This window comes from Mustela erminea, chromosome 6 (genome assembly GCF_009829155.1).
Source record: "Mustela erminea isolate mMusErm1 chromosome 6, mMusErm1.Pri, whole genome shotgun sequence".
NCBI classification, from domain to species: Eukaryota; Metazoa; Chordata; class Mammalia; order Carnivora; family Mustelidae; genus Mustela; species Mustela erminea.
In genome coordinates, this window is record NC_045619.1 from 102,543,539 (window position 1) to 102,568,397 (window position 24,859).

The following is a 24,859-nucleotide window of genomic DNA, read 5'->3' on the forward strand; positions in this document are numbered from 1 at the left end:
GTAACCCAGGTATGAGGTTGTATGTTGACAGAGCAAGGGAATGGATTTAAACAGAGGGGTCGGGCCGCATCCACAAGGTCTGCCCGTCCAGAGAGAAGAACTTGGAGGGTAAGGAGCCGTTGAAGTCTAGATGGGGGAGTGTTGGCATTCTCCCTCTCCCTGCCCCTTCTTCACTGCCCAAATGCCATTGTTCTTCAAGACTCGGCTCAGCTGGCTTCTTGGGCAGCCAGCACTCCCTCGGCTGCATGCCCACAGCTCTCCACTGGGCCATTCTTAAGGCCCTGAGCACTTCTTGCCTTGTATGGTAGCTATTTACAGTCCCTCCCCATAGACTGTCAACAGTTTGAGAGCAAAATCCATAGCAGAGTCACCTAATCTCCCTCAGGATGTCTAGAAGGCTGTTTTGTATATTACAGACACCTTAGTCAGGCCCAGTTCTTTTTTGCAGGTTTGGAAATTTAGTCCAGCTTGCTCAAAGAACAAGAGAGGTGTTGTAAGAAAGCCAGAAGCTAGCTCCTGGATGCGGGTGACAAAAGGGAGCCAGGCATCCGGAAACTGGAGCTGGGGGAGCTCTCTGGAATTCTGGCCATTTCTCCTGTCAGGTGCTGCATGGTTCATCCCAGTTCTGCTTCTCTTTGTGTCGCTTAGTTTCAGTTTTCAAAAGAGTGGGTCCATATGGTCCATCAGCAGGCTCCGGAGGAGGTGTTGGTCCTGGGGTAACGAGCCGTGGCTGTCAAGTGGAGGGTGCTGGCTCTGCCCGGAGCACGTTGGCCTGGCCCTTCAAGGGGCTTTGGGTGGAGCAGACTGACCTCGTGGGGATGGGAGACACTCAGCAGCTACTTGCTAAACAAGTAGAGGCCTGGGTGAATGCCCTGTAGGGGAGAGCTCTCCATCAGCCATGTGCAGGTGGGCTCGGAAGTCAGGTGGAGCTATGAGGCAACTGTTACAGAACCTCAGGATGGGATAGTTGGAGCCCAGGGAAGGGAAGTGGTGCTGGAGACAGAAAGATGGGAGAAAATGAGTGAGAATGCTGAAGAAGGTGCAGGAGGAAAGAATGTACATGTAGGGAAGATGAGCTTTGTCCAAAAAGACTACAGACCCTCCCCTTCTTGTTGTCTTCATCCTTCCGTCCTTCCTTCATTTCTTGAGATCACTGTTTGCCCTCTTCTCATGACCTAGAAGTAGGGAGAGGTGCACGCCTGCATATGTACTGGTGTGTCTCCCTTTACCTATATCTGTTGGGCTCTCAAGGATGGGGACTATTTGGAGCAGTTCCAGTTAGAAGTAAGAGGAAGGGAATAAGTGCTTTAAGGAGAGTCCCTAGATTTGAAATCTCTTAAGTTTATCCTCTGCCTCCATTGGTGATCCCAAAGGGTACTCAAAATTCAATCTTTAATAGAATTTTTTCTTTTTCTTTAAGCTACCATGTTTCTGGAAAACTGGAAGAGGTTACAGATGCGACTGGGCTACTTCTGGGACCTGACTGGTATAGAAGAGGAAGAAGTGAGTTCACTTGCATACTTCTCTGGGTCCTTGCTTGGTTTCACCCTGCAAATAGATCTTCTTGAGTAAGGTGACCAATTAAATTTCCTGTCACATCAGCCAGTCCCTGGCTCCATGGTCTTAACTGTGGTTGGTATGCACTGAGGCCAAGAGCTCAGATCCCCACTCTTCTCCTGAAACATTGGACCTGATGGGTAGTCAGATGTCCCAGGGACCCTCTCTGGAAAAAGAGATGGCACAAGAGAAAAGCCTTTGTGGTTCCTTTGAGATTTAGCTTAACATTCTTCTACCTCCCATTTCATGGGTACATGAAGCCAGAGAGTAGGAATTGCTCTCATGTAACCCAGAGCACACACCTGTCAGCATGCATCTGTAAGCCTCCTGAGGGTCAAGGGAGAGGTATGGGTGCCAAGTGCTGATTGCCTTTGGTGCCTATGGAAGAAGAAAGAAGCTCTGAACTACTATAGTGTAAGCCAGTACAGCATGGGTGAAACTAGAGGATGAGCTAAGGGCAAAAGGTAGGTTCATCTAGAAGGTTCTTCTCTAGTTTTATGAACAGATGATATTAAAGATTGAAAACAAATCAGCCTTTCTTCTGGGCTCTTACGAGGGCCCCAGGCCTGATGTTGGTGAGCTGGCAATGAGTAGTGTGTGTCTGGTTGCTCACATTTCTTATCTATTCCCACACGCTACCACTGACAGAACAGTAGATGTAAATATTGGATAGGAACTCCTGATATTGTGGACATTGTTGGTGAGGTGATGGGAACAGTGTCTAGAAAGATCAGGTGGCACTCACATCTGCCTGAGTACTGACTTGCAAAGGCTTTGCGCAAGCATAATGGCGGCTACGCGGAAAGCATGCCTTTTCTGTATTCTCCCCCAGTAACTGATGCGCCTCGCCTTAGACTAGGGATTGCTGGCTTTGTGGCCCTGATGTTTTATGACCAAGCAAGGACCTCTCCAATTTAGTCTTGTTCTCAAGCTTGCTTGGCTCCATATGTCTGTCGCATGATGTCGTTTCTTCTCCTTGACGCTCTCACTGAGCAGGTGGGCATTCCATCCCCATGCACTGAGTGCCTGTGCTCACTGTGTTCCAGGCCCATGGATTAAGCATCTGCCTGGACACTAATGGTATCGTGGGTTCCGCGGCGGATCAGAGTACTTCCACATGGGTTCTGCCTTCAGAGGGGATACAAATTAGGAGGATAAGTGTCAGAGAATAATGAAGGCAATTGTGTTTTTTGGTAATTAGTGGCCAAATGAGTGCTTCCAATAGAAAGAGTTATGGAAGTGGGACTACGGAGGTTTTCTGGTTGACATCCTTGCCCTATGGATGAGAGGGACAGAGAGGGAGAGAGAAGGTGGGGTGCGGGGGGAGTCCAGGGAGTTGTGGCGGGTGTGGGGAAGCAGGAGCTCCTGCTCTCCTAATGCAGGGCCTAGCGTGGCTCCCAAGAAGAGAAGAAGACACATCCTGGCATCCAAGCCTGCATGGGGCCAGAGACAAGCTAAGTGTGTCTGCTAAGTAGAACCGAGGAAGCCAGAAATTATCTGGAGAGGAGGTGTAACACTCACATGGAGAAAGCCATTGGTTATGACTCAATGTCCTCAAGAATCTGTTGCAGGCCCCTGGCAGGGAGCGTGGGATAATCCATTTTGTTTCTGGAGCCAGTTTTCCTGTTTTCTGATTAACCTAGAGATCAGGGGTAAGTTCACAGGTGGACCATGATTTTAGGAACTCATGTGCAGGCTGGGAGTGGGCTGGCCAAGACTAGTTTACCTGTGGCACAAGAAGAGTTTCGTCATGGGCCCTGTCGCTTCTGACAGGAGCTTACTGCAGGGCTTCCTGTCACATAGCAGGCAAAATCCTTTACTCACCTTTCTGAACTCAGTACATGTCATTCTCCATGCCCAGACCTTCTGGCCACAGAGACCTTCATCCTCTCCCCAGCTCATTCTAGTCTTTGTACCGGCTGTTCCCTCACCTAGAATGCTCCAGTCTCCACGTGGCCTACCCTTTCTTGACTGTTCCATCCTACCCAAACCATTCCCCTGTTCAAATGGGCCTTCCCTGAATCCCTTTCGGAAGCAGCCAGCCACATTTTTTTTTTTTTTTTTTTTGGTGCAAAATGGTGGTTTATTAAAGCACAGGAACAGAACCCGTGGGCAGGAAGAGCTGTTGACCCGGGTTGTGAGGGATGGCAGGTTATGTACTCTGCGGTTGGGGGAAGGTGAGGGAAAGGGAGGTTTCAACGGAGTTTTCATATGCTAAAGAGGGCCTACAAGGTGCCAGGAAACCCGAGGCCTATCTGAGGCCTTGCCCTTGTGACTTGATCAATGTCATCTTTAGGCCAGCCATTAACATCAAGATAGTTGGGAGACTTTTTGGTGGGATGTCATAATCCTTCTATGGATCATCTTTGTTAGTGAGATTTAGGACATTTGTAAGCCAAGGGAGACTCCTGTCCTGAAGGATTGTGATCTCTGCAAGTTAACTATTTATCATTTATGGCAGTCAGGGGTGCCTGAGGAATGCCACACACATTACCAAGGGGAGGGGAGCGGGTGGAGAGGGGGTGCAAGGTGCCAGCCTTTGCTTTGTCCTCAGCCAGCCTCCTGCTCCCTCATCATTCCCCCCTGAACAATTTTGACCCTTAAATCTTTAAGGTGGTTGAAGGTGGAAGGTCTCATCTTCTGTAATTATTTCTTCAATTTTTCTTACCCCAGCTGCTGGTTTCTTAATTGTGCGTGTGTTTGTCTGCTGTCACCTTCCTCCCCTTGAAGATAATCTCAAGCTCCACAGTGGCCTCAGAGCCTAGAAAGAAGGGCGGAGGAGCTGGAAGACTCTTCGATGAAAACATTTGTTGAGTGTATATCTGGGTCTACCTCTTTAGGTCAGAGAAGGTCCTGAGCTGTCCTGGGGCCTTCCTTCAGCCAGCTCCCGAGGAGACCAACCGGGTAGAGGTAGCTTTGGGAAGTATTTCCCAGAGTCGTGGTGGGACAGGTTATGTATTTGTGACAACTTTGCATCAGACCACCTGTCCAGAGAGTCCACGTGTTCAGAACATCAGGAATAAGGAGGACCCACCTGTGGCTGGGGGCGCTGGCACAGCCCACACACGGGCTGGATTCTGCTCTGGCCAGGAGCTCAGTTGTCCAGCTCCTGGCCTTTGGGGAACTCTGTAACCCCACCCGACCTTCTTGGCCACAGACAGAGAGATCCTTGTCTGACCTGCTTTAGCTGGAATGCAGAACAGCCAAAGACTCTGCTCTGAGAGGCTTGGACTCCTGTTCATGTGGCGAGAATGCTCAGCTTGTTCTAAACAGATGAAGGGTTCTGAATGGGGGCCCAGCGTGGGGTGAGGCGGGATGAGGGTGAGGTTGAGGCGGGTGAGAGGGATGCGAGGACGTGCCTCTGTGTGATTCACGGCTCATCTTTGGAAAGTCAGAGGCAGGTCAAGAGCAGCCTCCTAGTCAGAAGGGGAAGTTCCTTAACTCCTTTGCCAGGTATGAAAGGTAGGAACAACGCTAGCTTGAGGCGGTTTAGGATCCACATTATGGTACTCACCAGAAAGGTCCTGCTCTAGTTTTTTAAATGAAAATCTTGCATGGAAATAACATAAATGAAAAGCGACCAGATTTCAGGGGCCATGGAGGACAACTTCAAATCAAATTTCTCAAAACGTTCCCATAGGGTGTTCATTGTTGTTGGCAAAAGGATTTTTGCAGGAAATGTGGGTTTTAAAAACATTAAGCAAGTGGCTTCGCAGTAGAACTTTTTGGAGCTAATATGCTCATTGTGACTCTCAGGTGATACATTGTGTGGGCTTTTCCAATCTCTTAACCCCTGGAATCCCTTTTTAGCTACAACTCTTAGCACACACATTAGGAAATGATGTGTTGGAGAATGGATGAAGGTGAGAGGCAAAATCAGTGAGCCTCAAGCCTTTAGCGATTTCTGGGTGCTCCACGTGGTACTAATTACTATGAGAAATAGAAAATAAGACATACTAGGTTGCAGATCGTTGTATTAGTATAAAGAGACTCTCAGATGCAAAACAGCTAGGAAATCCTGGAAGAAAAATATGTAATTGAAAACTGCACGTGGTATAAGTTATACAATTCTAGGCTATTCGAGAGGGAGGAGACTCCACCAGGTTGGCCGTGGTAGAGAAGTCATGGAAGGGATGGGGCTGATGTGTCTTTGGAGGTCGGTAGTGGCGGGCTGCCTTAAAACCCTGGAATAACATCACCTCCTATTGTACCGATTATGTTTCTAAGCCACCTGCATGGTTTCTCCTCTCCAATGTCATGGCATGTCCCAGGAAAGCCAAAGACTGGTCACGAACCTAACTTGTTGGCTTTTGGAATCTCTGATGCGTGAGCTTTGGTGAGGAAATGGTGTGTCCTCTGAGTCAGCTGTGAGCCAGCGCCTGAATCCGTGCACAGGAGTCATTGATAAATGATGCGGGAACATGCAGTCCTCACACCTGTAGATGTTCGTCCTCGGACGCTGCAGGGAAGACCTGCCAGTGAGGCCAGGTGTACACTGTTAAATTCCCTTTGAAGTAAGTCATGCGCCTTCCTGCTTCAGCACCTGCATTGATTAGACTGCAGCCCTCTGGATTAGTCAGGTGCTCTTTCCCGTGCCTGGTGACTCACTGTTCAGGTTGTGTTGCTGAATGGCTCAGTGATATCTCTTGAGCATTGGTGTACTTGCCAATGAGTTACTCACCTAGGCTGCACAGGAAACAGGTTCAGGCAAGCAAGTTTTAAGATTCCCCGTGGCCATCTTTAACTTTGATGTTTATTGGTCGCCATTTTAGCTTGCAGAATAATGGAGCAGGAAGAAGTTTGGTCCTTGCCCTAACTCCCAGCTGCGGGGCACATCTGTTTCTCTAGCTGGGATTTGGCTCACTGAAACTTACAGTTTGAGGTATGAGAATAGTTAGTAGCATGACCAGATGCTTCTGTTTGTATCAGTTGCCCAGTTAACATTTCCTCTCTCCTTTCTCAACACCGGCGCCATCCCCAGGAACGTGCCCAGGTTTGGTTTTCAGTGTGGTAGCAACTGTTATGTGTTCCCTTTCTCTCCCGTACTTTGTATTCCTGGTCTAGACTCCTTGTGGTCGTGTGTGGTGTAACGGTTCATGTCTGATAGCATTTGATCCTAAGTCCTGACTTTAGTGTGCTTGTGGCATCTGGTTTATAACTCACAGGCCAGAGCCACTCTTCTGCCTGCTTACTAACTCCGCATTGACTCTTGGGTTTTAGGAACACTCCCGACCTGAGTATGAAACCAAAGTTCGAGAGAAAATGTTGAAGGCGAGTGGCAAGTCAGTTGTCCAGAAATTGGGTACCAATACGACTGAGAATGAAGATGAGGTAAGATGCTGGCACTCGCTGCTCACTGTCTTCTTTATTTCTTAAGATCCTGTCGTCATCTCATTTGGAGTGCCTTCGTGGACAGAGACTGGGCTGGGAGAAGGGGTTGACTGGAATGGGACGGAAGGGAATGATTCATGACACTTCTCTTCGACCTATACGCAGAGCTCATGGGGAGCAGGGTTTTGCTGTGACTTGATTTATCTCTCTTTCCTGGGTGGCAGTGTCTAGGCAAAATGGGAGAGCAGGTTGGAGAAGAAAGAAACAGTGTCCGGCCCAGTTACTCTGAACTCCGTCACTTAATTATCTAATAATGACAACTACCACCATATCAACGAGCACAATGGCAGCTAACCCCGGGCGAGGGCTTGCTCCAGGTCAGGTGCCATTCTCAGTGCATCATATCATTTTATTCTCAAAATAAATTTAGGAGGCTGCCATTCTTGTTGGGTTAATGAGAACTAGTGAAAAAAGTTATATTCATAAATTAAGTCAGTTGCCAAAGGTCACCCAGCCCGCATAAATGGTGTGTGGACCTGGGATTCTAATCTTGGTCTGTCTCTGACAGTTGGTGCATCTAATCACCAGTACTGCCCTCTGGGGCAATGAAGAAGTCCGAGCAGGAACTGGCTCTTTGGGCTGGCAGAGGCTAATTCATGCCTGTGCTTGCTTGAGCTGCTCATAGAATGTTCCTTATATTTCATTTTATCTGGGTGGGCCTTCACAAGTAGGAATGGGATGGTGAACACATCTCCTGAGTCCTATTTCTGAGTTTTAGGGTGGCATTCAGACATTAAAACAGAGCTTCAGAATCTGTGCTGTGATCTGCAAATACTCTTGGTGTGCGTGAACTGGGGGGTTCGTGTGGGGGGCTCCTCTTGGGCAGCGCCTATCTCCTCTGAGCGCCACCCTGCTTTGAAACCTGTGTGTGTGTGTGTGTGTGTGTGTGTGTGTGTGTGTGTGTTTATGTCTTTCCTAATCTGGCTCCTGAAAAAAATCAACAAGATTGGAAATCTGTTGTTTTTGCATGTGTCTTTTCTCCATCTTGGATTTGAATTCAAATTTCATTTAATTTTACATTCTTAAAGTTGGAACCATTCATGTTAACATGCAAATTTATTCAAGCACCAAAACAGAAGAATGTGGTGTTTTTGAGCCCAGAACACTGGCTTTTTTTCTTCTCTCTCTCTTTTTTTAAAGAAAATAGGACTTAAACAGAAGAGAGAGAGGGTGGCCCTCTGAGTTTTTTTTTTTTTTTCCTTAGACGAAAAGTAACTGCAAGACCATCAATTATTTGGGGGAAATAATGAATTTGTTCTTAGGAAAGCCTAATCATCACCACCACCCTCATCAGAAAGCAAGCATTCTTGTACTGTCAGCTTCGGCAACTCCAGGAAACCTTCTTTCTCCACCCTAGAGCAATATACAAGGGATAATTTTATGGAAATCACATGTAACTTTTATTGACCACTGACTCATTTAATTTTAATTCCATAGACGGGAATGCCAAGGAGCTGGAATTGCGTACATTGAGGCTGTGGTTCTAATATAAACTTTGCTTGGATATATATGCATGATAGGTCACATAACTTTCAGGAACCATGAATAATTGAAAAACATCTGAATGCATTATGAATGATACATATGTTTATGTTTTAGCATTCAACATCTATTTCCATTACACTGTCGAGAATGCAAAGCTCAAAGCATCTAATGTCTTACGGGTACTGGGGAGAAAATGACCTTCCCAGATGAGCAGCGCAAGATGAAATTGGCCTGGAATTTGATTGTCAACATTCTTCTTGTGTTCCCTCCATTCTGTTAATATTGTAAATATTCTGTTCTTGCTGTAGATCTAGCCAAAGGTGGGAAATGATCGGGGCGGCGGGGGGGAGCACATGTTGCTTCTGTTGGGTGGGATGCAGCTCTTCCAAGTGGGAAGAGTCAAGGTCAATGCTCACAGCATAACATGGCTCTGGGGGCACCCTCGTGTGTGGGATATTTAGGAAAGACACCTTCTGCTGGGGAATAGAGAGGGACTAAGACCCAAAGTCTAGCTGGTGGTTTTGGATATGGGTCTTTCATCCCAGAGGATCATCTTGGCTCTGCCTTCATGGTGACCTTCAGGCTGCATATTCCCACCTCTCCTTACTTTCCTTCCTTTTGGATGATCAGGTACCATTTTTTGAGACCCAGAGCAGTATGGGAATTTGCTGAAGGTCACAAAACTTGTGGGGAAGCTGGTAGTCAAACTCAGTTTCACCTATCTCCAAGGCCCGCTGCTCTTTTTTTTTTTTTAATTTGAGGATACCGAGCCCATTTTTAAAAACACCTTTATTAAGATTTAGTTCTCAGACCATAAAATTCACCCACTTAAAATCTACAATTCATTAGTTTTTATTATATTCACGGATTTATGCAGCCATTTCCACCATCTAAGTTTTAAAATATTTTTATCACCCCAAAAAGAAACCCTGTACCTAGTAGTTACCAAACTCTGGGAAACAATTATCTACTTTTTGTTCTATGGATTTGCCTATTTTGGACTTTCATGTCAGTGGAATCATACAAAATATTGTATTTAGCTTCCTTCATGTGGCAGAATGTTCTCATGATTCACCCATGTTTTAGTTACTTCAGTGCCTAATTCTTTTTTGATTGCCAGATAATATTCTGTATTGTGGATATACCTGATTTATGACCTGATGGACATCTGGATGGCTTCCATTTTTGGGCTATTATGAATAATGGTGCTATGAATATTTGTGTGCAGGTTTTTGTGTGGATAAGTGTTTTCATTTCTCTTGGATATATGCCTAAGAGTGGAATTACTGGTTCTCTCATGGTGGCTGCATATTTAATACTTTGAAGAACTGCCGTACTATTTCCCAAATTAACCATACTATTTCACATTATTATATTTTAAAGATTTATTTATTTATTTTAAGGAGAGAGAGAGAGTGAGTGTGTGTGTGAGTACATGCATGCATGCATGGGGATAAGGGGAGGGTCAGAGGGAGAGGGGGAGAGAGAATCTGAAGCAGTCTCCCCACTGAGCATGGATCCTAATGTGAGGCTTGATCTCATGACCCTGAGATCATGACCTGACCTGAAACCAAGAGTGGGACACTTAACCAACTGAGCCACCCTTGTGCCGCCCATTTTATGTTCTAACCAAACAACGTACGAGGACACCAATTTCTCTACATCCTGGGAACACTTGATATTATCTTTTTTATTTTATCCATCTTAGTTGTGTGAAATGGTGTTTCATTGTGGTTCTCTTTAGCGTATCCCTAGTGACTAATAATGTTGAACATTTTTTCATGTGCTTATTGGCTATTTGTACGCCTTCTGTGGAAAAATGCCTATTCAGATTCTTTGCTCATTTTTAAATTATTTTTTATGATTGTGTTGGAAGAGTTATTTACATAATATGAATACCTATCCCTTATGTGATATGATTTACAAATATTTTCTCCCTTTCTATGGATTTTTTTTTTACTTTATTGGTATAATTCAAAGCTCAAGAGTTTTCTGATGTAACTCAACTCGTATGGATTTCCTTTTATCACTTGTGTTTTTGTGTAATATATAAGAAACCATTGCCTAGTTCAGTGTCATAAGATAGACTCCTAGGTTTTCTTCTAAGAGATTTATAATGTTAACTCTACCATTTTAGGTGCATGATCCATTTTGAGTTAATTTTTCTGTATGATGTAATTAAGGGGTCCAAATTCTTTATTTTATTTTTTTTTGTAAGTGGATATTCAGTTGTCCTAGGACCATTTGTTGAAAGACTCTCTTCCCCATTGAATTATATTGACACCCTCATCAACAATCTATTTACCATAAATATAAGAGTTTGCTTCCACACACTGTTCAGTTCTGTTAATCTGTATATCTGTCTTTATACCAGTGCCACATTGTTTTAATTATTACACCTGTGTAATGAGTTTTGAAATTGGGAATGTGACTTTTGACTTTCTTTTTCAAAATTGTTTTGACGATTGGGGTGCCTTGCATTTCTGTATGAATTTCATGACCAGCTTGTCAATTTTTGCAAAAAACCCAAACTAGAATTTTTGATAGGGATTGAGTTGAATCTGTTGATTAATTTAGGAACCATTGCCATCTTAACACTATAAGATCTTATAATCTATGAACATGGTATATCTTTTTGTTTAGATCTTCTTTAGTTTCTTTCAAGAGTGTTTTATATTTTCAGTGTACAGGTCTTATACATAGTTTGTTGAATTTATTTGTAATTATTTTATTCCTTTTAGTGCTATTGCAAATGTAATTATTTACTTAATTTGGGGATACAAATTTTGCATTGTTCATTATGAGCATATAGAAATACAGTTGATTTAAAAAAAAGATTTATTTATTTAATTTAGAGCGAGAGAGAGCATGTGAGTGAGCACAGGGACGGGCAGAGGGTACGGGGAGAGAAGCTCCAACAGACTCTTCTCTGAGTTTAGAGCCTGACACAGGGCTTGATCTCACGACCCTGAGATCATAACCCAAGCTCAAACAAAGAGTTAGATGCTCAACCAACTGTGCCACCTAGGGGCCCATTGATTTTTTGGTATATTGATTTTGTATCCCACAGCTTTGCTGAACTCATTTTTTAATTCTAATTGTTTTTAGTGAATTTCTTAGGATTTTCTATTTATAAAATCATGTCATCTATGAATAGAGATAGTTTTACTTCTTCCTTTCCCAATCTGGATGCATTTTATTTCTTTTTCTCCTCTCTGTCTCTCTCTCTTTTTTCCCCCAGCTAATTGCCCTGACAAGAATCTCTTGTAAAATGTTGAATAGAAGTGATGAGAGCAGACTTCCTTGTCTCGTTCTTGATCTTAGGAGAAAAAAATTAGACTTTCACTGTCGAGTATGATGTTAGCTGTGGCCCATTGCTTTTTTTTTTTTTTCTCTATAAGGCTTCCCAGAGAACAGTTTACATTGTATCAAGATGATACTGATCCGAAATGAAAATTCTCTACTGTAATGAGGTGGTAACTACACGTCCACATTGGGGAGGGAAGGTGCAGAGTGTCCCAAGTTTGGTAGGGTCATGGTACTCTAATTAAGTAGCTGAACTTGTCTCTGAGCCTCTTCTGCTTCAGCTGTCACATGGGGAGAGTGAATTTTAGCCTTTGCAGTTCTGAGAGTTGGTGACTTTCTTTGTTTTTGCAAGAGATGATGTTGGTCATTAGCCCAGAACTTTGGGGCATAGACTATCTCTTATTTGTCTTAGATGTTGTTAATTTGGATATTCTTACATCTATTTTTTTTATATCTGCTTTTTAAAAAAAGTTTTGAGTTCCAGTTAGTTAGCATACAGTGTAATATTAGTTTCAGGTGTACAGTATACTGATTCAACACTTCCAAGCAATACCTGGTGCTTGTCGCGACAAAGTACACTCCTTCATCCCCATCATCTACTTAACCTGTTCCCCTCCCCCACCTCCCCTCTGTAACCATCAGTTTGTTCTCTATAGTTTAGAGTCTCTTTCTTGGTTTGCCTCTCCCTCTCTCACTCTTTTTATTTTTTACCACTTTGCTCATTTGTTTTGTTTCTAAAATTCCACGTAGGAGTGAAATCATACAGAATTTGTCTTTCTCTGACTGACTGAGTTTGCTTAGCATAATACTCTCTGGCTCCATCCATGTCATTGCAAATAGCAAGATTTTAGTCTTTCTGATGGCTGAGTAATATTCCTGTGTGTGTGTGTGTGTGTGTGTGTGTGTGTGTGTATACCACATCTTCTTTATCCATTCATCAGTTGATGGACACTTGGTTTGTTTCCATAATTTGACTTTTGTAGATAGTGCTGCTATATACATCAGGGTGCACGTGTACCTTTGAATTAGTATTTTTGTATTCCTGGTAGTGCTATTGCTGGATCATAGGATAGTACTATTTTTAACTTATTGAAGAACCTCCATACTGTTTTTCAGCGTGGCTGTACCAGTTTGGATTTCCACTCACAGTGTAAGAGATTCCTTTTTCTCCCATCCTCGCCAACACTTGTTTCTTCCCTTTTTTATTTTAGCTGTTCTGACAGTTATGAAATGATATCTCATTGTAATTTTGATTTGTATTTCTCTGATGATCAGTGATATTGAGCATCATTTCATGTCTGTTGTCCATCTGTATGTCTTCTTTGGAAAAATGTCTATTCATGTCTTTTTAAATGGGATTATTCATTTTTTGGTTATTGACTTTTATAAATTCTTTATATATTTTGAATACTAACCCTTTACTGAATATGTCATTTGCAAATATCTTCTCCCATCCTGTAGGCTGCCTTTTAGTTTTGTTGATTGTTTCCTTCACTGTGAAGAAGGTTTTTTTGTTGTTGTTGTTGTTTTGTTTTTTTTGTTTTATTTTGTATGAAGTTCCAGTAGTTTATTTTTGTTTTGTTTCACTTATCTCAGAAGACATACCTAGAAAGAAGTTCCTATAGCTGATGTCAAAGAGGTTACTGCCTGTGTTTTCCTCTAGGATTTTTATGGTTTCAGGTCTTGCATCCATTTTGCACCTATTTCTGTGTATGGTGTAAGAAAGTGGTCCAGTTTCATTCTTCTGCGTGTTGCTGTCCAATTTTGGCAACACCATTTGTTGAAGAGATTGTCTTTTGTTCCATTTGATGTTCTTTCCTGGTTTGTCAAAAATTAATTGATCGTATAGCTGTGGGTTCATTTCTGGATTTTCTATTCTGTTCTAGTGGTGGCTGTGTCTGTTTCTGTGCCGGTACCATATACTGTCTTGATTGCTACCACTTTGTAATATAACTTGAAGTCTGGAATTGTGATGCCTCCAGCTTTGTTTTTCTTTTTCAAGATTGTTTTGGCTATTTGGGGTCTAATGTGGTTCCATACAAATTTTAGGATTGTTCTAGTTCTATGAAAAATGCTGTTGGTATTTTGATAGGGATTGCATTAAATGTGTAGGTTGCTTTGAGTAATACAGACATTTTTAACAATATTTGTTCTTCCAATCCATGAGCATGGGATGTTTTTCCATTTTTTGGTGTCCTCTTCAATTTCTTTCACTGGTTCTATAGCTTTCAGAGTACAGGTCTTTTATTTATTCACAGGCATCTTATAGTTTTTGGTGCAGTTGTAAATGGTGTTGATACCTTAATATCTCTTTCTGTTGTTTCATTATTGGTGTACAGAAACACAACAGATTTCTGTACATTGATTTTGTATCCTGTGACTCTACCGAATTTGTTCACCAGGTCTAGCAGTTTTGGTGGATTCTTTTGGGTTTTCTGTTTAGGGTAACATGTCATCCACAACGAGTGAAAGTTTCACTTCTTCCTGCTCATAGGACTTTCAGCACTATATAACGATGGTGAGAGTGGACATCCCTGTCTTTTTCTTGACCATAGAGGAAAAGCTCTCAGTTTTCCTTATTAAAGATGATAATAGCTGTGGGTTTTTCATATATGGCCTTTGTTATGGTAAGGTATGTTCCCTATAAACCTACTTTCTTGTGGGTTTTTATCATGAATAGATATTGCACTTTGTCAAATGCTTTTTCTGCATCTATTGAAATGATCATATGGTTCTTATCCATTCTTTTATTAATGTGGTGTGTCATATCGATTGATTTGTGAACGTTGAACCACCCTTGCAACCCAGAAATAGTTCCCACTTGATTGTGATGAATGATTTTTTTTTCATGTACTGCTGGATTCATTTGCTAATATTTTATTGAGAATTTTTGAACCCCTGGTCATCAGGGATAGTGACCTGTAGTGGTTTTTTTTTTGTTTTGTTTTGTTTTTTAAAGTAGAGTCTTTGTCTGGTTTTGATATCAGGGTAATGCTGGCCTCATAAAATAAATTAGAAAATTTCCTTCCTTTTCTTTCTTTTTTTTTTTTTTTTGGAATACTTTGAAAAGAATGGGTATTAACTCTTCTTTAAATGTTTGGTAGAATTCACCTGCAAAGCCATCTGACCCTGGACATTTGTTTGTTTGGAGTTTTCTCATTATGGATTTCATTTCTTTGCTGGTTATCAGTCTGTTCAAGTTTTCTATTTCTTCCTGTTTCAGCTTTGGTAGTTATGTGTTTTTTAGAAATTTGCCTATTTCTCCCTGGTTGTCTAAGTTTTGGGGATATAGTTTTCATAATATTTTCTTATGATTGTATTTCTGTGGTGTTGGTTGTGATTTCTCCTCTCTCATTTGTGGTTTTATTTATTTGGGTCTTTTCTCTTTTCTTTTTTTGATAAATCTAGCTACATTTTATTAATTTTATTAATTTTTTTTCAAAGATCTAGCTCCTGGTTTCATTGATCTGTTTTGCTGGTTTTTGTTTGTTTTTTTGTTTCTGTATCATTTATTTCTGCTTTAATCTTTTTATTTCCTTCCTCTTGGCATCAGGCTTCATTTGTTGTTCTTTTTCTAGCTCCTTTAGGTGTAAGGTTAGGTTGTTTGAGATTTTTCTTATTCTTTTTTTTTTTTTAAGACTTTATTTATTTGAGAGAGAGTGAGAGAGAGCATGAGCGAGGAGAAGGTCAGAGAGCGAAGCAGACTCCCCATGGAGCTGGGAGCCTGATGTGGGACTCGATCCCAGGACTCTGGGATCATGACCTGAGCCAAAGGCAGTCATCCAACCAACTGAGCCACCCAGGCATCCCGAGATTTTTCTTATTTCTTGAGGTAGGCCTGTATTGCTCTATACTTCCCTCTTAGGATCACTTTTGTTACATCCCAGAGATTTTGAACTGTTGCATTTTGTGGTTCTTTTTTTTTTTTAATTTCTTTTTGATTTCCTGGTTGACCCATTCATTGTTTTCTTAGCATGTTGTTTAGCCTCCGTGTATTTGTGTTTTATCCAAATTTTTTAATGTGGTATTGATTTCTAGTTTCATAGTGTTATGGTCAGAAAAGGTGCATGGTATGATTTCAGTCTTTTTGTATTTGTTGAGATATGTCTTGTGACCTAAAATGGATCTATTCTGAAAATGTTACATGTGCTCTTGTAAAAAATGTGTGTTCTGCTGTTTTAGGATGAAATGTTCTGTAATATTTCTGTGAAATCCATTTGGTCCAGTGTACAAAGCCATTGTTTCCTTGTTGATTTTCTGCTTAGATGATCTGTCTACTGATGTAAAGGGGTTTTAAAGTCCCCTACTATTACTGTATTATTATTGATTAGTTGCTTTATGTTTGTTATTAACTTTTTTTTTTAGGATTTTATTTATTTATTTGACAGGCAGAGATCACAAGCAGGCAGAGAGGCAGGCAGAGAGAGAGGAGGAAGGAGGCTCCCCACCAAGCAGAGAGCCCAATGCAGGGCTTGATCCCAGGACCCTAGGATCATGACCTAAGCTGAAGGCAGAGGCTTTAACCCACTGAGTCATCCAAGCGCCCCCATTAGTAACTTTTTAATATTTGGATGCTCTCCTGTTGGGCACATAAATATTTACAATTGTTAGATCTTCTTGTTGGATTGTTCCGTTAATGATTATATAGTGTCCTTTTTGTCTCTTGTTACAGTCTTTGTTTTGAAGTCTAGTTTGTGCTACTCTAGTTTTCTTTTGACATTCATTTGCATGATAAATGTTTCTCCATCCCCTCACTTTCAATCTGCAGGCATCTTTAGGTATCAAATGAGTCTCTTTTAAGCTTCTTACATCTATTCTTATGATTTTCAAGGGTATGGGCATAGCAAGGATTGCAGTAATGATAACATTATGGGTAATATTTGTGGGGTGCTCATTGTGTGTAAGGCTTTACATGTTTTGTTTCATTTAAGTCTCAAAACCGTTATGGTCTCCAGTTAATGCATGAGAAGCCTGAGGATTAAAGAAGGAAACAATTGCTCAGTGCTAATATGTGGGAGAGCCTGAGAGTGAGCCAGGTGGTCTCACTCAAAGCAATGTTCTTGAGCATTGTGCTCATTCTGTCTTTCGAATGTTTTCCCTCAACATAGCCTCAAACACTACTAAAAGGTCATGCTTGCTTATTCTTTATTGTACTAAAGACAAGATAGGGGTATTCATTGGAAGGATGGGTATAAGACCAACTTGCTGCCCTGTTTCTTTCTTTCTTTTTTTTTTTTAAATTTTATTTATTTATTTGACAGGCAGAGATCACAAGTAGGCAGAGAGGCAGGCAGAGTGAGAGGAGGAAGCAGGCTCCCTGCTGAGCAGAGAGCCTGATGCAGGGCTCGATCCCAGGACCCTGAGATCATGACCTGAGCCGAAGGCAGAGGTTTAACCCACTGAGCCACCCAGGCACCTCCTGTTGTTTCTTTTTGTGTCAATGCTCACGGGGCGATGGTCTGTGTCCACTGAGGACAACAATGAGTAGAATTAGCTAAGTTTACAGCAGGAGGTTCAACAGACAGTAGGGAAAATTCAGGAACATAGACACATATATATATATGTTGTGTTTCCAAGGAAGAATATAGAGTCTGAGACTTTTTAATAAAAGAATAGGCTCTCTCACTTTCACTCTCTCTCTTTTTTTACCCCCTGGATCAGTGTAAGTCTTTTCTGGACTAGTCTGTCCTGGACAGATTTGGAGGTTTTCTCAAGTTTCCCTCTGAGACAGGATTTTTCTGTTTTTACAGGATGATAAATCTCTAAGCTATCTAACCCTGCTATGAATGGCAAGGTTGGTGAGCAATCCTAGTCTCTCCTCTCATCCCTCTGACCTTTCACTCAGCCACTTCTAATTCCAGCTCATGCCTCCCCCCGCCCCAATAAACTTTGTATTAGCCAGGGTACACTCAGAAAGCAGAACATTTTCCAGTCAAGGGAAAACAATACGAGGACCTAATTACAGAGGTGTTTGAACTGGGCAAGGAGGGGGAAACATCCAGGAACAGTGAGGCAGCCACAGGGACTTGCTGCCATTCTTAGGACTAGAAAGGCAGGGAGGGAAGTGGGCTTACCAGAAACTAGGCACTGGGACCACACAGTGGGAGCCAGAACCCTGCAGGAGGTGCAGCCCCTTCTAGAGATGCCTTCTGAAGCAGGTGGGGAGAGTGGAGGAGAAAGGACCTGAATCCCCTGCTCCCGCCCTCCTGTCTCCCACCAGTGCCCCGCCACAGGCCAAGCCCAACTCAGAGTCAGTTATTGCCTTCAGTCTGGGGATGTCATTTTCAGGGGTTAGTACCCAGCATCACCGAGCAGAGGAGGGGAATGATGGAGAGCGGATCTCAGAGCAAGGGGCAGAGGACCGGCACAAGTGTTCGGTCAGTAAGTCAGTGTATCCCACCTCATCGTAGCTGACTCGACACAGAGCCTTACCAGCCTGGCCCCAGCTTTGGGGAGTTGAGAAGCTTCTGGGGCAGAGAAATAACAATTTGGCAAAAACCATAAGAATGCACACCACTGACAAAACGGTCAGGGGTTCAGACCACTCATGAGTCTTTGTGAACGTTTGTGTGAGCACATGTGAGTGTGAGTTCGTAGATGTGTGTTGGAGAGACAGAGCCTAGGTGTGATGGGGGTGATCGGAGTGACAGAAGTGGGAGCAGATCACCAACGGCTTCCACAAGGAAGGGAAATGGATTTTTGTGTCAAGGAGCAAGGAGGTTGCAGCAAGCTGGGGAGAAGGCAGGAGTGAGTCTTCAGAGCACATTCTCCCGTCAATCATACCACGAAAAGGAACCTAAGACAAACTCCTGTCGAACTGGCCCCGGGAGTTTACCTCGAGGGACTTGTCGCCCAACTGTTTATCCAGCGTGGCCATGGCACCTGTCCTCCCTCAGCGCCCAGCACAGCCCACGATGCTACATCTAATGAATGTTTTATAGGAGCATTGAAGCCGGAGCCTGTGCCAAGAGGAGGCCTGGGGATAGATGGGTGTTAATTTACTGCACAGTGCACCACCCTAGGGACAATTATTTCAAAAGAAAACTCATCTAAAGTTAAAGTATTGAAACATTTACGACAGATGCCTCTGGCAGGCGCAAACAAACATGTGGAATAAATTATGCATAATTTTAGGGCCTTTGACGAGGAGGCTGGGACAAGAGCAACAGGAAGCTTGGGACTGTCAGAGAGCTCTGGGGAGAAGGGGGGTTCAGGGAGGGACCGGCTGTCTGGGCCCTCACTCTGGGCCAAAGGATCTGGCCCCGGCTTTCCACAAAGGCCCTTGGTTGGCTGTCGGGATGTTCCCGTGGAACAGAATAAAGTTCCCTCAGGCCCTCTTTGAAGACACTAACTAACTTGACTGCTTGAGGGTCAAGGAAGAAAAAAAGAATCTAAGTAATTCTCTCAGACTCTCTTAGGGGTGAAAAAGATTCTCCATTGGCACAGGGAAACACTGGGGGCAGGAAATGACCCGGTTTGCCAAAGGGTCCCGTAGTGAGGAGCTAAGGTGAGGCTAGAGCCTGGGGCCATTGCTGAAAGCCTTGTATTTGCATCAGTGCCGACAGTCCCTAGCCTGCCTTATTTTCTGGGTGTTTCATGGCCTCTCAATATTAAGGATGAGTTTCTGAATGCTGGGGCCGTTCTGGGCCTTCATTCTGTCCTGTGCTTCTGCATGAACTGAGGACTAACTATCAGGAAAGAGGCTGATTTGATCCCACGCTGCAGGGCCTTCTACAGGAGTCAGGCCCCTTGGTTTGCAGACCAGCCCCTTCAACTGATAAGGACTGACTGACTGAGGGCTGGTCCCCTCTCATATCCCCTGCTGCCACATCATTCGTCTCTGCTTCCCTGGAATTCCTCAGGTTTGATAATAAGGCAAAGGATCAGGTCACTGTACGGTGGAGCTCCGTGGCGAAACACAGCTTATAAAGTTGACTTGTAACTGCAGGACCCCCACCCCCCAAGCCCCACTGACCATTTTATGTACTTTTATTTACTTTATTTTATTTTGTTTTATTTTATTCATTTTTTGTTTTTACTAATTGATTGTTATTTTCTTGTATTTTTTATTCATTATTTTCTTGTATTTTTTATTCATTGTTTTCAGCTCTGGCTCATCTCTCTCTCTTTCTCTCCATCGCTCACCCACCCTCTAGCTCTCACTGTCTTTCTGCCATCTCTCAGGGAGAGGCTTCTGTTTCTCACGCCAGGTCCCTTCCTCCCTGGGGCAGTCTTGCCAAGGAAAATGGGTAAGCAAAGGAACAGAGAAATGGATAGAGTGAGGGGACGATGGAATCAGTCCCATTTGACTTTAGAATAGAGATGTCTCCTTAGGAATAGTTAAGGACTTAAATTTGAAATTGTGGGGTTCTGCATCCCTTTCCCTCATTGGTGGGATCCTGCCCCATGCTTCCACATAGAGAAAGGGCAGGCTGGGATATATGGTTTTTGCCAGCAGCCTCCAGGCAACAGCCCCAGACTACCAGAGGACAGTGGCCTTCTTTGCCACAGTGTCACAATGTAAGGGGGCTGTGAGCATTTAGACTCTGGGAAGGTGGCTCCAGGGGTTAATGTGGAAAAGTCCACAGGTGGTGCTGACACTCACCCTTGAGAGTCACTGTTGTGGGAAGTGAGAGAAGATGGAAGTTTCCTGAAGAGGGAAATGTCATGAGGAACAATAAATGAGATGCGTTTGCCTGTCAGTGTCCTGCAGAGCCTGACTGAGTCCTTTAGTGACTAAGTCTCTTCACTGGAGTTTGGGACTGACCCTCTCTGCACAGAATTTAGCCTTATGTGAAGAGGTGGTTTAGGTAAAGTTTTTGGTATAGGTACATTAAAATTGTGGGATTTTTTGTTTATAGTTATACAGGAAGAGCATTCTCTTCAGGAGAAGTTCCACATTACAGATAAAATGCAGGGCTCCCCCATTCTCATCTCCTCCAAATGTTGTCTGTCTCCCTAGAGGTAGCCATAGTTACAGTTTGGTTTGTGCACTTCCAGACCTTTTCTTGGGAGTTTTGATTCATGTGGGATCTTGCATATGTTTTGGTTATGGGCTTATTTACACACACACACACACACACACACACACACACACACACACACATTCAGGAGAGAGTCATGGACAAATAGTTTCATTGTGCTGAGACCGTTTCTTAAGGCAGGAAGGCAGCGTTTTCCAGCCAGTGCCACAAGATGCCCCCAGGGTGCCACAGTGACCTTACAGAGGTGTTGTAGAATTTGTGCACATCTCTGAGGGAAGCCCAGCAGGACCTGATGTCTGTCAGACACCACGTGAGCTACCGCCTTGGCTGTGTGAGGGTTAACACACATGATAAGCTCTTGAGTGTCCTCCCATCTGTGTGAGGTTGAGTTCCCAGTGCCTGTGGTACCAGCTCCGCACAAAGGCATTGTGGAACAGGAGGTGAGAGTGCTCATGTCCAGTCAGACTCCAAGGTGGGCGAATTGGGATAGTGTCCAGCAGGTGAGCCTGTCCTTGTAGTAAGTGGTTAAGGCTGAGAATGAAAGGAAATATTTTTTCCTTCAATTTGTGTGTATTTTTTTCCCCAAATGTCTACTAACATTGTTAGGACATACTGAGGGAACACTAATTTAGTTGGACTCAACTACTCTTTAAGTGGAACTGTTGAATGTTTCTTCTAGCCTAGGGCATTGTGTAAAAATTATGGAGACATTCAGGGTACAGTGAACCGAGAAAGTTTGGGAACTGCTCCATGGAGAACTTCCTAAGTTCTACAGAGATTTCAGAGTGACGTATAGGGCCAAGCACAGAAAAGTTTAAAGAGATAGGTAGTGAGTTTTAAAGGTACAGGAATTAATTTGGGGTGACAACATTCTGCAGCAAAATGTGTGCTAGGAAGGTACCAGGAGGACCGTCTGCTTCTATACTTGCTTTGACTACACTCCTGGGCCTTAGAGTACAACTGCCCCAGGACTGGGTCTCTGTGTCTTTCTGCCTCTGTCTCTTTCTCTCAGTCTCTTTGCAACTGTGTGTGTGTGTGTGTGTGTGTGTGTGTGTGTGTGTGTGTGTAGGGGCCTAAGGGTACTGATTCTGGGCATCCCTTTAAATCCATGGGCTTAAAAATAAACTTGACTTCTTCTTATCCAGGAGACTTTGCTTTCCTTATAGTCTCCAGGGTGGTTTGGGCTGCCTGGAGAGGGATGCCAGAGAAGCACAGAATGTGTCCATAAACATATCCCTCTGTGGAGCCTGGGAATTACTCATCCCAAGGAGAGACTCCTCGGGTGGCCCTGGCCATCAGATGGGGGTCTCTGGCCCTCTTCAACAGACAGCCCACTCTCGGCATCAGAAGTGCTGGCTAAAATAAGACCTTCCCTCTGCTCTCTTTGTATACATTTCTACTGGCCCAGGTCTAAATAAAGAAGTTACAAATAAGGAGAGTCCCGAGGACTGTGTTATGGAGGAGACACTGGAGCGCAGTAGGGGAGGCAAATCGCAGAGACTCTGGCCTTGGAGTGAAGACTGGGCACAGTCAAGATGGCATTTCAGACCAGACCTTCTTGGAAAACACAAGGCCCAAATATGTGCAGTGATGGAGAATGTTGGAACGGCAGACTAGCAAATGAAGGCCAGCACATACCATCGGGCTGTGTGATGTTTGCCACTATTGACTTGCAGTTTGGACTTTTCTTTTTTTGGTCTAAATGATTTTTCCATATACGGCCTGAAGCATGTAAATTAAATTTGTCTTTTGCTGTCTGGGCCAAGGTCATTATTTCACATCCCTAGAATTCACTGGAAGCACACATAAGCCCTTCAGGTTCCTCTGCTCTCTTCCCTGTCAAGGGACAGAAAATTGAGTATTCGCTCAAAAAAATTCTTCCAGGGTCAGAAGGTATTCTGGCTCCCTGTGATTCTTTTGACAAGATGGTCAAGAAGAAAGCTCCCAAAGCAGATGGTTTTATTCTTGGGCAGAGAAAACAGAGACTGCAAGACTATGCTCTCCTACCAGTCATATCCCAGGCTAGAGGAGGTTTCGGGAATGTCCCCTTTCCCCCAGCACTGTGGCCCGCTCAGCTGTGCTCCAGCTGGAGAGCATGGGCAGCTCTCTCTGAGCATCTACAGTCACATCACTCAGTTCTCCTTGGATGTGCCTTCTCCACTCCCATGAAGAATAAAGACTAACTAATAATAAGAACTAGGAAGAAAAACAAAAAGGGTCCTTGCTTAAGGTTCATCCAGATGCAGACCCTGAGCCAAGGAGTCAGGTGCAGAATTTTAAAAGGCCCCATAGTGGAGTAACAAAGTGATAGAGCAAGGAAGGTAGCTGCCAAAGGGTACCACCTTCTATGCCACAGCTCTTTTTGCTACATGACGGTGGGGTTTGTCATCCCCAAAGCGGACTCTTGGGAATTTCCAAGGAATTTGGATGAACTCTATTTTGGGAAAGGATAAGTGATAGGATGAGGAACATACCCCATACCCTTGTCCCGCCCCCCCCCAGCCCCCCGTTCTGAGGTGTCTTAGGGTTATTCCTATGCTTTTTGTTCTGGATCTTCTGCCTCCATCATGGAGATCATTGAGGGAACACCACATCTTACTTACATCCCTTTTCTGTGTCACTGGTAGTCTGGCTCTCCAAGGTTTGGTTTTTGCTGTTTCAGTTAGGTAGGTTTCCTTCCTTTCAAAACCTGGAATGTGCTGGGTTCTTTCTCTCTCTCTCTCATATCATTACCATGTAGACATGTTGGCTTTTACTTGTTCAATAAAACCAAATGTCAACATTCTGTTTGCTAGAAATAGTGATCTCAATTCATGCTAACTCCCCGCTCCCCCCACCCCCTGCTCCCAGGACACCCCAGGCCTTCAGTGTTTACCTCATTTGTTCTCCCAACCTTCCTGGAAAGAAGTATGTCCATGTAGTCTCCTGTTCTTTTAGATGGGGCAGCCCAAGTGAGGTTTTCATGACTAATGTGCACCAAGTCTGGAGCAAATCCAGTGCCAGTCTCCACTTCCCTTGGTTACCACTTCTGAGTTGGGTTCACTTAAAAACCAACTTAATAATCCATAATACGACTAAGAGTGCAGTGATCTACATTTTAATTTTTTTTAAATATCTAAGACCAAATCGGTAGGCATATTTATATTCACAGGCTGCTAGGAGAAGGACATCTTAGGAGAATGACATGCTTCTATCCCAAGCAAGCCATATAGTTCAAGGTAAAATATACATTGGAATTGGGTCTGTGGAGGTACCAACGCCAGAGACGAAAGGAGTTGGATCCCTCTGTGGGAAAGGCAAGCAGAGGATGTTAATTGAGTTACCTTCTTTGGGTTTTAGAGACTGGAGCAGTGTGATATAGGGAGCAAGGCAGTCCTTGAATTAACTCACTTTCCCTGTTATCTCTGCAAATCACACTTCTTTGAGAGAAAATGTCCAAAATCAACTCCTTTGGGGCCTTTCTTCTTTTCTGTTATCTTGACTTTCAGCTGAAGTCCTTGAGATGTGGTTATAAGACAACCTTGATATACAACTCTAGGTCCTCTGGGCTGACTTGGGCATTCCATTTTCTCTGAGAAATGAGCATGCATTATCCTCCGGCTGTTAAGAGATGAGAGAAGGAAAAAGATGATTCCAGGCCTTGAGGAGCACCAGAGGCTTCTGCACAGTTCCCACATAGCCCCCATACCAGGTGTTTGCTACCAGCAGATGCCAGCACAGCTGGAACTCAGTGCTGGTCTGGGCCTGGGGCAGCCTGTGCCACGAGCCGTTCTTCGTCCCCAGATTTGCCAGAGGCAGTTCCTCATCTGGGGACCTGCTGCTGTTGCTTTTCTTCAAAAATACTATGCTTTCCCAACATTGTGTTGCCAGATGCAGGATTTTCTGCACACTGGCTTTCTTTTTGCTTGGTCTAGGGCTGGGGGGCCTGTACTGATATTCAAGTCACCTTTTGACCACGTCCATCCCTGGGGTGGAAATACACATGACTCTGGAAGGATTGCCATCCACCCAGGGCTAAGCTGTCCTCCTCACCAGTGGCCTGGGGTTGGACCCAGCCTCATGATTCCTCGGGAAGGACAGACATGGTGTTCAGTTGGCTGTAGATATTTGACATCCAATTCATTTTTATTATAATG

General features: G+C 43.7%; 1 protein-coding gene across 1 annotated transcript in view; it reads left to right on the forward strand.

Moving 5' to 3' along the window:
* The window catches only part of ANO2 (anoctamin 2), a 338,274-nt gene that overhangs the window by 181,725 nt on the left and 131,690 nt on the right, over window positions 1–24,859 (forward strand). The window contains exons 13-14 of the mRNA XM_032349035.1: window positions 1,421–1,503; window positions 6,778–6,888. Of these exons, the coding sequence (XP_032204926.1) occupies window positions 1,421–1,503; window positions 6,778–6,888 (194 nt within the window). The remainder of the gene's footprint in view (window positions 1–1,420; window positions 1,504–6,777; window positions 6,889–24,859) is intronic.